At 36.5% G+C, this 14,408-nt stretch overlaps 1 protein-coding gene across 1 annotated transcript; it reads right to left on the bottom strand.

The window, feature by feature from the left end:
* Positions 1 to 474: 474 nt before the first annotated feature.
* On the bottom strand, positions 475 to 3,174 carry LOC108675687 (charged multivesicular body protein 6-A-like). The gene is made up of 6 exons (XM_018163719.2): positions 2,967 to 3,174; positions 2,725 to 2,834; positions 2,103 to 2,226; positions 1,679 to 1,795; positions 1,227 to 1,386; positions 475 to 917 (listed from the first exon to the last, which is right to left on the bottom strand). Exons 1-6 carry the CDS (start codon positions 3,027 to 3,029, stop codon positions 841 to 843), a joined length of 651 nt encoding a protein of 216 aa, XP_018019208.1. The 5' UTR covers positions 3,030 to 3,174; the 3' UTR covers positions 475 to 840.
* Positions 3,175 to 14,408: the final 11,234 nt, after the last annotated feature.

Raw genomic sequence — 14,408 nt, 5'->3', positions numbered from 1 at the left:
TAGAACGCAATATTATCCCTGGCAAAGACCTGATTTTTTATTAATTAGTATTATAATCCAAGTGACTAACAAGGCACACTAGATTTCTTTACCTCAAGTACAAAGACATTGAATTCTTTCCTCCATGGGGTTCATTGCATTGTTTCAGCAAATTGGCAAAAACATTAAAATAAATGATAAATTTCTAGCTCAACTACCTACTCAAAATTTCAAGAATAAATACAAGATACAGTATTCCAAATTTTAAATTTAATTAACCATAACGTTAAGCAAATGCAATTGGCCAATGAGAGTTGTAATATATATAAAGGTGAATAATAACATACCTTAAGAATGAATACAAATGGATTGCGAACGACTACAGGTATGATATCCAATCATAGTGATGACAAAAGTGGCAGATTACATTCAGACAACAGAAAAAGGGCATCTAAGAATTTTGTAGTTATGATTCTTTTTAAATTTGTATTAAACAAACATCACTTAACAAAGAAAATTCATTGAAAAGGATGGTACCATTTTAAAAGTCAAATAATGATGCCGTTAGCAATAATAGCAGATCTGGAATAAAATTAAAAAATGCAAATAGCGATTAAAATAGTCATTTCGAAAAAATTTCAAAAAGGGATACCACAAACATTTCAAGGCGATATTTGACTTCAATGGACTTTATGTGGCAAAACGTCTCTAATCTTGTCACGTTGACAGTTATCTTATTTTCAAAGGAATAGCCTGTGTAGGAGGCACTTTCTAACAAGGAAGCCCAGCTTTTTCTGATCTCAACAAAACAATGTAGTCAGCAATAAGTTAATAAGTAAACAGAAGCCTAAGGCAATATGTTCACGAGGCCTCCACAGCTGTCCTCTTCTGTGGTGACTTCTGAGGTCTAGACTTGGCCGCTGCAGCACTAGGCTCCTCTGTAATAGTGAACAATCAATTAGTTAAGTACAAATATCATGTAGGTACTCAATATATATCTGTAGTCAAATATCACAGACTCATTTTATAATTAGAATAGCCTAAAGTTGTTTGGTAATCATTTAATATTTTAAAGGTTAACTAAAGTCCATTAAATATTATGGAAACATAAACTGAACAATATATTATTACAATATATTGTTCAAAAATCAAAATATATGGTCATAAAGTCTGCAACCCCAATAATAGTGAAGTATTCCAATGCAATGTTCAGATGAAATTTTAATGTATCTCAGGTTGCACGTTACCTTGCGGCACATCGGGCAGTTGCTCTTCAGGAACAGAAGGCAGCTCAGGTATCTTGTCGCCAGAGGAGTCCTGCTGCAGTAGAGCATCAAGTTCTGCATCCAGCTCGTCTTCTGTAAGCCCTGTCGCTGCAGCAAATCCACATAGAAGGGCACTGATCTCCTGTAAACAAGTACAGGTTCAGAAGATACTGAAAAATAATCCGTTGAATAATGAATTACTTTAAAAGAGATAAACTTCACAAGATGTAAATGGAATGAAAGTGTACAAGAGAATGTCGTTTTTGATGGGAGAATTAATCAGAGCAAATATGTAGGAGGCGAATTAATGTAATAACAGATCAGAAGCAAAATACTTAAAAAAAATTGAAATACCAAAAGAAAAATTTTATTTTTGCTAGTAAGTTGAAAAAGAATTCTATGAACACAGATGAAAATGATGGCTTAAAACTTGCCTCTTGTTTTTCTGCACCCTCTTTAGTTTCTTCTAATATCCTTTCTATGTCATCAATGCTGAGGAGCTTGTTCACTTCTTTCAGGGCCTCATTACCATCCCGTAAGCTGTCAACAACCTGAAATATGACAAAACTTCTTTTATTGCTGCAAATTAAAAGAAAAATTATCCTGAAAAGAGAGATTTATTTTTTGAATTATTAGCTAACAAGAAGCAATTATCCATCAAACATGATTACTAGTAAGCCTATAAAGGATTCTAAATCACTAGAAGCTTCCCAATTCTAAGAAAAATCACTTTAATAATTTTTCATCCTTGAAATGTGAAATGAGATCAGCAAATTCATTTAGAGAAAAAAAGGTCCTTTTAATTCAACTTTGCTTACACTAAATTATTAGTTGCAGAACTAGTTCCTTGATACAAACCTTAATTTCAATTTGGGCAAACTCCAGGTCCTGAATCATTCTTTCAATGTTCTCGAGTTGGCCATCCGTTCTCTGCAGCTGATCTTCAATGAAGCGTTTTTTCCTTAGGAGTAATTTTGCTCTCCTGCATCAATATTAACCCAACAAGTCAATAAGATTCAAGTCAAACCAAAATATGAAAGAGACAAGGTAAATTTATTAGTATTTCATGAACACATTTTTATCAATATAATTCAAAATATGATATAATTCTTATAAATGGAGAAATTCAAAATTTAATATGGTAATGCGATGATATGTGTAGCCAGGTCAAATGTATGATAACTTCATTCATGCAACACACCTGATGTTTCACAAATAAGAACATAAAAAGTAGATTTAAAATCAGCAATGACATGGTGGCAGATTGATTAACAATTAAATATGAAGTCCTGCCATGAAGAAAAGCAGTAACCTCATATAAATAACTCAAAGAAATAGTGATAATATGTATGAAAGAATTGAATTGAACCCATTTTAAGCTGGAATTGGTAAGTATTACAAGATACTTTTAAGTAATGAAAAATGCATTGAACAGAGAAACTACAAATATCAAATAAGACCATCTAGGAATAGCACTTACTCTTTTTTGTGTGCCAATAAAAGTTTTTTGGCAAGCTCTCTGTCTTTTTCAAGCAGAGCTTCTGATCTCTTCTGGTATTGTCGAATTTTGTCTCTGGTTGTCTTCAATTGCTGTAAAAAATCATAAGAAATGCAGCATATAGGAAATTAGATCAAAGTTACCATTTCCATTTAGAACTTGATAAACTGAAATGTTGCTAGTTTGAATGCAGGAAATCCACACAGGGCAGAATTGGAACTCACCAGTACAGCTCGGTCTTGCTCGGTCACACTGCTTCGTTTCTTCTTAGAGAAAAGATGGCCCATGATGAGAGACTCAAACTATGCAAGAACCAAAGAAAGTACCTAAGTCTTGAAGCTCGATTAAGTGATATTCCAGATACAAATCCAGTTCAAGATGATAAACTGAGCACCTGAAACAAAGAAACATGAGTTGAACTTTGAAGCATGATGAGCCAGCCTAGTTGCATGCACCAACTAATAAAACCAAGATTATTGAAGGAAAATAAGTCAATTGAAATCTCTCTTTATCTTAATAATACCGTAATCATAAAAATAGAGGTTTCAGCATTTAGAAAGCCATAGGCCTGTTGCAGATTCTCAACATCGCAGAACATTCACAGCATTTTGCGGTCTCGAACTCGCAACTCACTGCTACAATTCTGTCACTGCTACAATTCTGCTGTGCTTAACCGCCCGGCCTCCTTGCCGATTCTGACCAGAAACTGGCGCACAGAGCTGGGATCGAACTCACACCTCTCTGCACCAATCCTGGCACTCTGAACTGTAACCACTAGGCCACCCTTCCCCTTGTAACCACTGGGCCACTCCACCCTTGTTTTGTAATCAGAAATATATTCAATTCAGTGATTCTTGAAATGAATGTGATTGGAACACTGAACTTTGCCTACATAATAATATTCAATTTTATTAGCCAAATATAACTGGCCACTTAAGAGTGGTGATTTTCAAAGTTATTTTTATGGTTTAATAATACCAACAATAAGAAATAGCAAGTTTTTACTAAAATTTCTTGGTGCTGTGGTCAGAGATTTAAAGTAAATTCAGAATTTTATAGGTCCAGTCACATATTTTGGTCAAATCTGAAATTTCACAGCAGCAGCAAGAATTAAGATATAGCATTTTGTGAGTGCATCAGTATAGTACCTATTCGCCTGCATTGATATTGAACTCAGAGCTTTCTAGTATATATCAGTCATTTGTAGAGGTGTAACCAGCAACCACAAGACACAATTTCAAATTTTCACTTCATGGCAATGAATTGGCATCTTCAAGAGCTATAATTCCCTATCTTTAGTTTCTATGGATTATGGACTGTAACATGGACCAGATGCATGGACCAAACTTAATTTGTCTATCCATATTTATATCTGAAACATGCATTTGTTAGCTGGTATTGAGTCACATTTAAATTAATAAAGTACCTAACAGAAAGGGCCAAGGGGTAAATGATTAATCAATTGAAAGTAATAACACAAAGTAAAACAATTATTATCTAATGCAAATTAGAAATTCCATTGTCAATAATATTTAAAAGCCAATTATTTTGTCTGATTTGAAACAAATTCCATTTTGTACATATTAGCAGAAGTTTTGAAATGCCAAACATCATTTCAAGTTTCTAGAGGTCATTTAATTTATATAGGTAAACAATTAACATGTCAATGTGTAATTACTAAATATATATAGTTAGTTTAGAAACTATGTCTCCAAACAACTAAACTTTCTGCCAATGTTAGAATTTTTTATTATATATTATAATATTATTTATTATTATAGACATTAGACATATTATTTTATTTTATTTGTAATGCTAATATCTAGCAGCTCTGAGAAGCCTTTTTCTTCTAATTTGGCTTTTATTTATTACTAGAGAAATTTTGCACTTACCCCCTCCCCCTCCCACAATTCATTAGTTTTTACAATGTATAATCCAAATAATAAATAAATCAATCAGAAATAAAGGCTTCTAGAATAGCTAGATATTTGCATTACAAATTGAATGATGTCTCTTAATGTTGTAGCTTGTAAATGAAAGAAGATAGATAAATAATTTTTTATGATGACATAAACTGGAAATTTGAATTGTTAAAGAAAGGCAAATAACTGAAATCAGTCAAAAATAAGTTAAAGATAAAAAATTGCAAGGTACTGGATTTGAGGCTTTTTAATCGGCCATTACTCCCATTGAGAGTACCATCATGCGCCACATGACCTATAGTTGCCCAGTTTATCATGAAAAATAATCAATGAACATAACTTTTTAAAGAAATCTTTGTAGGTACCAATTTACAGAAAATATTAATTTTTTGAGTGTTAGAAACTACTGCATGCAAAAACTAAAGCAAGCAAAGACATACAGCTGGCCACTTTAGCACACTTTCTTCACAGCTATGAAATGAGATCAGAAAAAAGTTATCATTCTCAATTTTTGGGGTAGACCCTTAAGGAAATGAAGGTTCTTGTAGTTCTACCAGAGGTACTACACAGTACATATCAGGCATGGAACTGATCTAGTTGTTAACAGAAGTGTACAATTAATCTGCGTGATTCCAAAATTACAAAAAATATGTCAATTTGGAAGATGAAAATTTCAACAAGCTGTTAAATGATTCATTTTAAATCCAATCAGGAATATCTAAATACCAATAAATTTTTCTAAAAAAAATTCTGGTAAAACTATTATCTTTCAAGCAATTTTTTAACAACTGCAAGCAAATATGCTAATTTTATTCTAATTTTTATAAAAGAAATTATGCATGTGTCATAAAATTGAGTAAAATTAACTGTACATATGCATGGGCATTTTTGTCTCATTTATGGGTGGCTTCTGCCTGATTTTCCAGAATGGTTTTCAATCAAGTAACAGCTCTAATGGCAGTTTCAACATTGATTAGGCTGTAGGCCTATCACGGATTAACATCACAAAATATTAACAGCTTGCTGCAGTCTCAAACTCACAACTCGCTGCTCCAATTCTGCTGTGCTTAACTACCCAGCCACCTTGCTGATTTTGACCAGAAACTGGCACACAGTGCTGGGATCAAACCTCTCTGCTCCAATCTTGGTACTCCAAATTTTCACCACTATGCTACCCTGCTCCTAATGTTCTGTTAAGGTTAATATGGGGGAACAGACTTCATAGACTTCAACTCCTGGTTTGATTCCCATCAGGGAATAATTTAAAAAAATAGGAAATAACTGGTGGGTGGTGCACAAATAAATAATAATTGTAAGGCAGCCCACAGTGAGGCTGTAGGTGGTGCCTTTCAGAACTCGTCAAGAGACAGAAGGAAGTGAAGACTACTACTGCTGTCATCCCTTGGTACTGTCAACCAGGGCTACTCGGGACGATTTCAAACGTTTTTCATTCATAACTTCTTACCATGAAACATTTCATAAACAAGTTTAGGCTCATTTCAAAGCTCTTTGCCAGGGCTATCACATGGCTTCTCCAAAAAATTCCATATGCTACCGTCAACCATGGCTACTCGGGACAGATTTGAACAATTAGTTTTAAATAACAGTTAATAACTTCTTACGATGAAACATTTCATAAACAAGTTTAGTCTCATTTATAGCTGATTGGCAGGGCTATCGAATGGCATTGTCAAAAAAATTCCATATGCTATTCGTAAGGTGCCAGACGCAAAATAGAGATTGTCCCGAGTAGCCCCGTCGGTTAGGGCTACTCGGGACAACGGGAATAAAACTTCATTTAAAAACATTTGAAGCATGCAGAGCGTACTCATCCATTACTAACAGTACTCTGAAGTCCTCCTCTTTCATTGTAGAGGATGACAGGATGTAGAGGTAGAATAAATGACATTTTCTGTGATTTTTACTTGTTTTTCCTTTATTGATAGGTATGATATTGCCATATACATTAATTACCGTATATTATTGATGTGACATTATCGTATTATTGATGTGATATTACCGTATCCATGAACATGCCATTGAGCATTTACAACAACCTTGTCCATTGCAAGCTTCATATCAGCAGCCTTATAACATTTTTTTCGTATCTGTAAGCTTACAGGAAGGCTCCTAATTTCACATCATTTTAATTGGGACTTCCCGTGATCATTAACTTTGCGTGGTCATTAACATCACGTGATCATTAACTTTGCGTGGTCATTAACTTTGCGTGATCATTAACTTCGCGTGATCATTAACTTCTGCCACTATTTTTAGTTTTGCGATATTCCAATTAGTTTCGCTACTACAACAGTTTTACGCCGTGTCATAGGCCTGTCCCGAGTAGCCCCGCCTGTCCTGAGTAGCCCCGGTTGACGGTATTCGTAAGGTGCCAGAAGCAAAAAAAGAGTGTCCCGAGTAGCCCTGTTGAACGGGGCTACTTGGGACACTTGGAATAAAACTTAATTTTAAAACATTTGAAGCTTGCCGAGTGTACTCATCCATTACTAACAGTACTCTGAAGTCCTCGTCTTTCATTGTAGATGATGTAGAGGTAGAATAAATGAAATTTTCTGTGATTTTTACTTGTTTTCCCTTTATTGATATGATATTACCATATACCTACATTAATTACTGTATTATTGATGCGATATTACCGTATTATTAATGCGATATTACCGTATCCATGAACATGCCATTGAGCATTTACAACAACCTTGTCCATTCCAAGCTTCATATCAGCAGCCCTATAGCATTTTTTCTGTATCTGTAAGCTTACAGGACGGCTTCTAATTTCACAAAATTTTAATTGGGTTAAGTGAATTTACTATAAAAAAAGATTGTGAAAAACATATGTACCTGAAACAGAAAGGAATGTTATAGTGACAACCATCATATGTTTTGAAGAAATAAATCATAGTTTAGGTCAATTACTTCTATGATGCCTGGTGCACAATTCTATATTTGACATTCTATGCACAATTTTGTGATGACCGATGATGCATTAATTTTTTGATGAGTGAAATTTTTTTCGCTGAGCGAGGTAAATGTAATCATTATTCTTTGTTTTTAATAAATTTTTTTCATAACTGGAGCCTTAGCTAACTGAGGTTCTACTGTAAATGCATTTTTGGGAGGTGTCCTGAATAGCCCCACTGCCCCAGGGGGGTGTCCCAAGTAGCCCCGCTGTGCGGAAATGGCCGCCATTTTTTTTATTGAGGTATGTAAATTCCGCAAATAAAGTTTTCATGCTGACACTTGTCTGCCATTTTTTTCTAAGCAAAATTTTTTAATACAGCAAATATTTTTTTACTACAGACCTTAGCAGAAGTAACTTTTCAAAATATAATTTTTCAACATTTTTTTCAGGAATTTTCAAAGCTAGTAAATTTAGTATTTTTGAACTTCCTTTATACTACATAGATAAGAAAAAGGTTGATGTTTACGCCACTATATTTAATTGGAATATTTGCAATATTCCAATTAGTTTTGCTACTAAAACAGTTTTATGCCGTGTCGGAGGACTGTCCTGAGTTACCCTGCCCGTCACGAGTAGCCCCGGTTGACGGTATGTGTTTGGGCATAGCAGTCCCAGGCCATGATGGATTGCCGCCTCTGATTATCGTTTATCAGCCCCTATTTGGGCCACCTGATGCACAATGCTGTTGCTTGCTTCTTGCTGCTGGTAGTGTTGCAGGGGAGGTTGATCTGGCATCGTGCCCACGAACATGTCCAGTCAGGATGGAATTCTAATTTTGAAGATTCATATATTATTTTGATCCACCAAGACCACTTTTTCTACCCAACATCGTTATTTGAGGCAAAAAATGAACTTTTTAAAGGCTTAAAATATGTATGCTAACTTGCTCAGTTTCTATAAAGTACGTAATCACTTGGAAGTTGTATGCCTGCACCTTTCACTCAACAATTAAAATTAGACTTATAAAAAGTATTAGTTAGTTGAAAATTTGTCTCTTAACTTGACCGCAATGAACTAAACTTCATTAAGTTGTAATGGGTCGTCTTTATTAGTTAAGTGAGGGAAGGTATTCAAGGTTCTTTAAAATCTAAAGGGTTAAATAAAAGATGGCCTCCCAACTCCCCTTATAGCCATCCCTGTCCACCAGGTGTTTTTCTCTTTTTTGTTTAACTTTATTTAATTCTAATACAAAACTTCATCATTAAGGGACTTAAAATTTAAACCTAAGAGAGCTCTAAATCAAAAAACCTAGCCAAATAAGTGGATAACCGAATACAGTTAACTGGGAAGCTGGGTGGAACCTAACTAAAGGTATCACCTTAACTACAAGCTGGATAACTGGGCAACCAGAACCGTATACCCAAATAACAGTATAACTGCTACACCGGACACTAGGCAACTAGGCGAATGGGCTACCAGACAACTAGCAACCAGGCAACTGTACAACTAGGCAACCGGGCAAACGGAAAACTGGCAACTGTACAACCGTACAAATGGACTACCAGACAACCGGGCAAACGGTACAACCGTACAAACAGGCAAATGGGGCATGGGTCGCTTATTTGAAGTAGGTACTTGAAGATGCTTCTGTAAAATATTTACATTATCAACACCTAACACACTATTATTAAACACAACATCAATACAAACTTCAAAACATATATACACAATAAACTATCAAGCAGGATAGCAGATAAATATATTTCTCATCTATAATGGTATTCTCAAAATACAACATTAAAATCTTCATCAATGAATATATGAGCAGTGATTAAAAAAGGTATATTTTGGCAACTACTCACCAACCACAGGCAGTAGTGTGAGTATAGGGTATCAACTGATAGGAGATTTGGAATTTGAATCACCACTGACACATAAATTAATGGTCTGCAAAAAGGACAAAGAGAATGAGATGGAGAGCACTGATAACACAAACATTGATGTTTACCATGAATTTCAAGATTCTAAAAACAACTCTACATTAACTTGGAACTGGGGGAGCATTACTTCCCCAAGTGGGATCAAGGTTACCACCACTCTCCAGCAGTAAGAGTGACAGCCCATAACAAAGTAATCATTAGGCAGAGTTTCCCATCGGCATCATGCACACTAAACATGCAATTCAGAGTTCAGACGAGCCAAACTACATAACACGTGAGCTAACGTGCTACTGAATTGAATAGGTACCAAGCTTCTTTCCCGCTACCGGTGATCTAGCGGGATGATCAATCGTATACTTAATTCGTATACGGTTGTATACAAATTACGAATTAACTAATCGTTCATATACTTAATGCAAGAGAATGAATAATAATGTTGTTTCTGATCAAACGAACAAAAACTTCTGATCAAACGAATGAAAACTTCTGATCAAACAAACGAAAACTTCTGATCAAACGAACGACAACAAACTTTTTGAAGATAATTCTGAAATCGTAACGTCTATTGAATTCTAATACGGATCGTTAATTTTAACATCGTTTTTCCAAAAATCAAGTAGTGCATTTCTTTTACTTGAAAAACATTCTTTTACATAAAAAACAATGAATTTTTTCTTACAGCTCCTCAGGAATGACGAATGAATGCTCCTCATATTGACAAATGACGATCTTACTCTTATAGCTAAAAATTTTAAATTGAACGATGTTGTCATTTCAAAGACTCCATTGATTACAGAACTTTAGTTTTCGGAAGTGTATTCAAGAAAAGTTTCTGAAATAGTAGGAACATTTCCATTATTCTGAAATAGAAGCGTCATTTCCGTTCTTATATATAAACAGGATTAATAAAATACCTATCAAATCCATCCAATGTCATTCAATTTGTGATGTATGAAAGACAGTTTCACTTTGATTCCTATGATGCTCATTTATACCGGTTGAAGCTGTAGAATTAAATTAAATTAAAAAATTAAATAAAATTAAATTTTACTAAATCAAAATTCATTATTTAATACACTAGATGGTACATACTGTAGAATTAAATTCTATTAGAAAAATGTTGAATTAAAAATCTGATAATATTTTTTAAATTAAAAATTAATTTTTATTGAATTAAATTGTATTATTAATGCACTATATGGTACGTGCTCTATGTTTTATATAAAGAAATAGTTTCCCATATTAAACAACGAAAATTTTCTAAAAGACACAAAACGTTCGAAAACGCGGGATGGCAGACGAAATCATTCAGAATTTGAAGTGAATTCATTAAGATAAATTCAACATAATAGGGCAAAAAATGGAAAAAATTCAAATCTGGAACGTATAAATAGGTTTTTATAATTAAAAAAAAACTTTCAATCATTTAAATCTCAGAATGGAATGTGGATCAAGTCTAATTATTGTGAAATCAAACTTGACATGACCAAAAGCTATGCCTGTGACGCCGCCATGTCAGATATGATCGTGGAAACACCATGTGAATGTACACCTTGGAAAAGTCAAAGTTTATCTCTTGTGTAATATCAAAAACTTTGTTGGTATTGTCCAATCGTGAGAATTTTTTATGATTCTGGATGTGTTTTATTTTTATTTTAGAACGTATTCATTGCAAAAATGTGTCCGCTAGCCTACAGATAAACGACTAGTTAACTTGATTAGTCGTTGGCAACACTGTTAGGGGCCACATGCTGGTATATAAACTATTTAGTAATTGTTATAAGTGTCTTGTATTAATCCTCTCTTTCTATTGTCCCAGTGTGTGATTACTTGAGCGACAGCCAGATAAATTCAGATTAGTGTAAAATCACATTCATTGACAGTCTGACTAGTGACTAGTTGAGTGAAGCAGTGCAATACTGATCTGCTCCTATTTCGTGCTGATTAACCTGCTATAAACAAACCTGCTTCCTGGTCATTTACTGCCATGCTGACTCATCACTGACCTGATATGAATATCATGGCTCTTAAATAGGTGAGTAAAGGGAATACTCTCGCCACGCATCTCAGTCCTAAATTTTAATTATTGAATGTTATCAGTAAATGTTTGTAAATATCATCAATCATCCCTTTAAATTGTTCTAGAGTTTAGTAGTAGGTAGCTAATGTGTATTTATGCGTTTCAAGTGTATGTATGTGCTTCAAGTGTTTTGTTGGATAGGTTTTATGTGTTGTTGTTCCTGCACTTTTGCAGAGCGGCCAACGTGGAGCATATTCTTGGCTAGTTTGGAGCGCGTTCTAGTCCAGTCTGGGACAAATCTTCGGGCGAGTGTTGCCGCTCCTGGACGAGCATCAGAACCGCATGTCAGCAGAGTCTTGGGCCACTCGTGGGCCATATACAATCCAAGTTTGGAGTCAGTGTTGGGGCCTCGTTTATGCCCAGCCACGTTCAGTCTGCTTACTCCCTGTCTCTTATACACATCTAGATGTGTATAAGAGACAGATGTACCACTGATTCTATTTAATATATTTTTGCCTGGTTCTTCCTCCGTTTGTTTCCCTGAGTTTGTTTTGCTTGGCTTCACGTGCTGGTACTATACCGGCCGGACCGTTGACCTTTAGAGGGGCTGACCCCCAACAACACGGGATTAGATTTCAAACCACGTGCGATTTCGGAAGCACGGTAGGTTCCAATGAGCTCAGTTTATAAATTTTCATTGCAGTGGAAGGTGGTGTAACGCGGTGGTAGGGTTGGTATTTCAATACGTTTTCTTATATTAACATGAGAATATATTACCTATACAGAATTCCACACTGCGTCCAGTTGTCTCTTGAAGGTCTCCAGGGTGAACTCCCCCTCTCTTAGGTCCCTTGGTAGGGCGTTGAACAGCCTTGGCCCTGCCACGGAAAGTGATCCTTCCCACAGGGATTGAAATCTGACTGCAGATCTGTTACGTAGTGGGGGGATCTTGCAGTCTCCCTCTTCTCTCATTGTGATGTCTTAATCCTGAAGGTCTCGTTCTCAAAGTTTGGCACAATTCTGGTCATTTTTCATGTGTACAGAATGACATACCTCTCCCGTCTCCTCTGCAATGAGTACAGACCCAGTCGCTGTAACCTCTCCCAGTAGTTAAACTTCTCCATCTCTCTGATCCTGAAAGTGAAGGTTCATTGTACTCCTTCCAGTTGCCATATTGCACCTAGTGTGAACGGAGTCCAGAGCTGGCAGCAGTATTCAAGGATAGGTATTACAAGGGCTCTGAAGAGTGTGATCATCGGTTCTGCTTCTCTTGTTCTGAACCTCAGCCAGATCCACCCCATCTGTTGTCTACCTCTTGCGGTTATTGCCGGTATGTGATCACAAAAATTGACCTGATTGTTCATCAACACTCCTAGATTGTGAATGAATCGCTTCTCTTTGATTTCTGAGTTGTTAGGTGCCAGGTAGTGGTGATCCATTTCAGCTCTTCTGGTTCCTCTGTACCTCAGGACCTCAAACTTGGTACTGTTAAACTGCATGTTGTTCACTAGGGCCCAGTCATATATTGCAGAGAGGTCTTCTTGCAACCTCTCACTGTCCGTCCTGTCAGTGATGGTCATTAAAATCCTGGTGTCGTCTGCAAATGACGATGCAGTGGCGTGGTTCACTGCCACAGCAATGTCGGCGATGTGGATGGGAAGAGGATTGGGCCAAGTACCGTTCTCTGTGGTACTCCACAGTTCACCCTAGCCATGCTCGATCTTGAGCCTCCAACAACTACAGCTTGTAGTCTTCCTGTTAGGAAGCTGTGGATCTATGCCAGCAATTCATCACTAACCACCAGTAGTCTTAATTTTCTGAAGAGCAGTCCATGGTCAACTTTGTCAAACGCTTTCACGAAGTCCAAATACACCACATCCATCGTGGCTCCCTCCTCCAGCATGGCCAAGATTTGGTGGTGATGCTCCAGTAAGACAAACAAGAGCAATTTTATCTAAAACCATGTTGCCTTCTGTTGAAAAGGTCAGCCTCATCCATGTACTGCACCAGCCTTCTGGCAACAACCTTCTCAAATACTTTGATTATGTGTGATGTTAATGTAACCGGCCTGTAGTTCTCGGGTTTATCTCTTGCACCTCCTTTGTAGATTTGGGTTATTAGCCCTAATTTTAAGTAACTAGGAATGTTTCCTTCTCTCAATGATGTTTTCCAGAGTAAAGTCAGAGGGTCCTTCAGTGCACCGAGACATTTTTACAGTAACACAGCAGGGATTCCATCTGACTTGGGTGCCAAATAAGGTGATAATCCATGGATACTCCTCTCTAGATCCAGTGCTTCACAATGTTCATCTCATCAGCATCTGACCTCTTGGTAAGTCTTGAATGACTCCAATTTTGTTCTCCTGTTTTGAGTATCGGGGTTTGTTGCTGAATATAGCTGAATACCTTTTCAAACTGCGCTCCTAGCAGTTTGCACATGTCCTGGTTGTCTCCAATAAGGACATCGTTATTTTTCAATGGCCCCACTGATGCTCTGATTTTGGCCTTGAACTCGGCATATTTATAGAAGTATTTGGGATTCTCCCAAATGGCAGCCACTGCTCCCACCTCCGCAAATTGTTGTTCAGCCTCATGCGAGTCTTGCAACTGTTGTTCAGTGCCCTCCATTTTCTCCTTTAGATGTTCCAGCCTCCACCTCTCCATATTCCTAGAGGGGGCCGTTATCTGGTTGTTCAAGTTTGCTTGTTTTCTCATGAGGATCCGTCTGTCCCTTGGAATTATGTGCTGTTTGGGGGTTGTTCTTCCCGGCGTGGCCCGGCATATCCACGAGAGACCTCGTGTCAGCCGCAGGGGGATTAATTCGTAACCCACTTAAGTGAAGCTGAATTTGTCTAATATGGTGTA

This window comes from Hyalella azteca, unplaced genomic scaffold, assembly GCF_000764305.2.
Source record: "Hyalella azteca isolate HAZT.00-mixed unplaced genomic scaffold, Hazt_2.0.2 contig10613, whole genome shotgun sequence".
Taxonomy (NCBI): Eukaryota; Metazoa; Arthropoda; class Malacostraca; order Amphipoda; family Hyalellidae; genus Hyalella; species Hyalella azteca.
This window is presented reverse-complemented; position numbering and strand designations above follow the sequence as displayed.

What these genes read in the sequence shown, in the direction of transcription:
- LOC108675687 (XM_018163719.2), bottom strand. Translation starts at nt 3,029, where the DNA reads ATGGGCCATCTTTTCTCTAAGAAGAAACGAAGCAGTGTGACCGAGCAA. An exon ending in TTATTGGCACACAAAAAAGA is followed by an intron (nt 2,227 to 2,724) that starts GTAAGTGCTATT and finishes ATATTGATGCAG; the next exon opens with GAGAGCAAAATTACTCCTAA. An exon ending in TTGCCCAAATTGAAATTAAG is followed by an intron (nt 1,796 to 2,102) that starts GTTTGTATCAAG and finishes GTCATATTTCAG; the next exon opens with GTTGTTGACAGCTTACGGGA.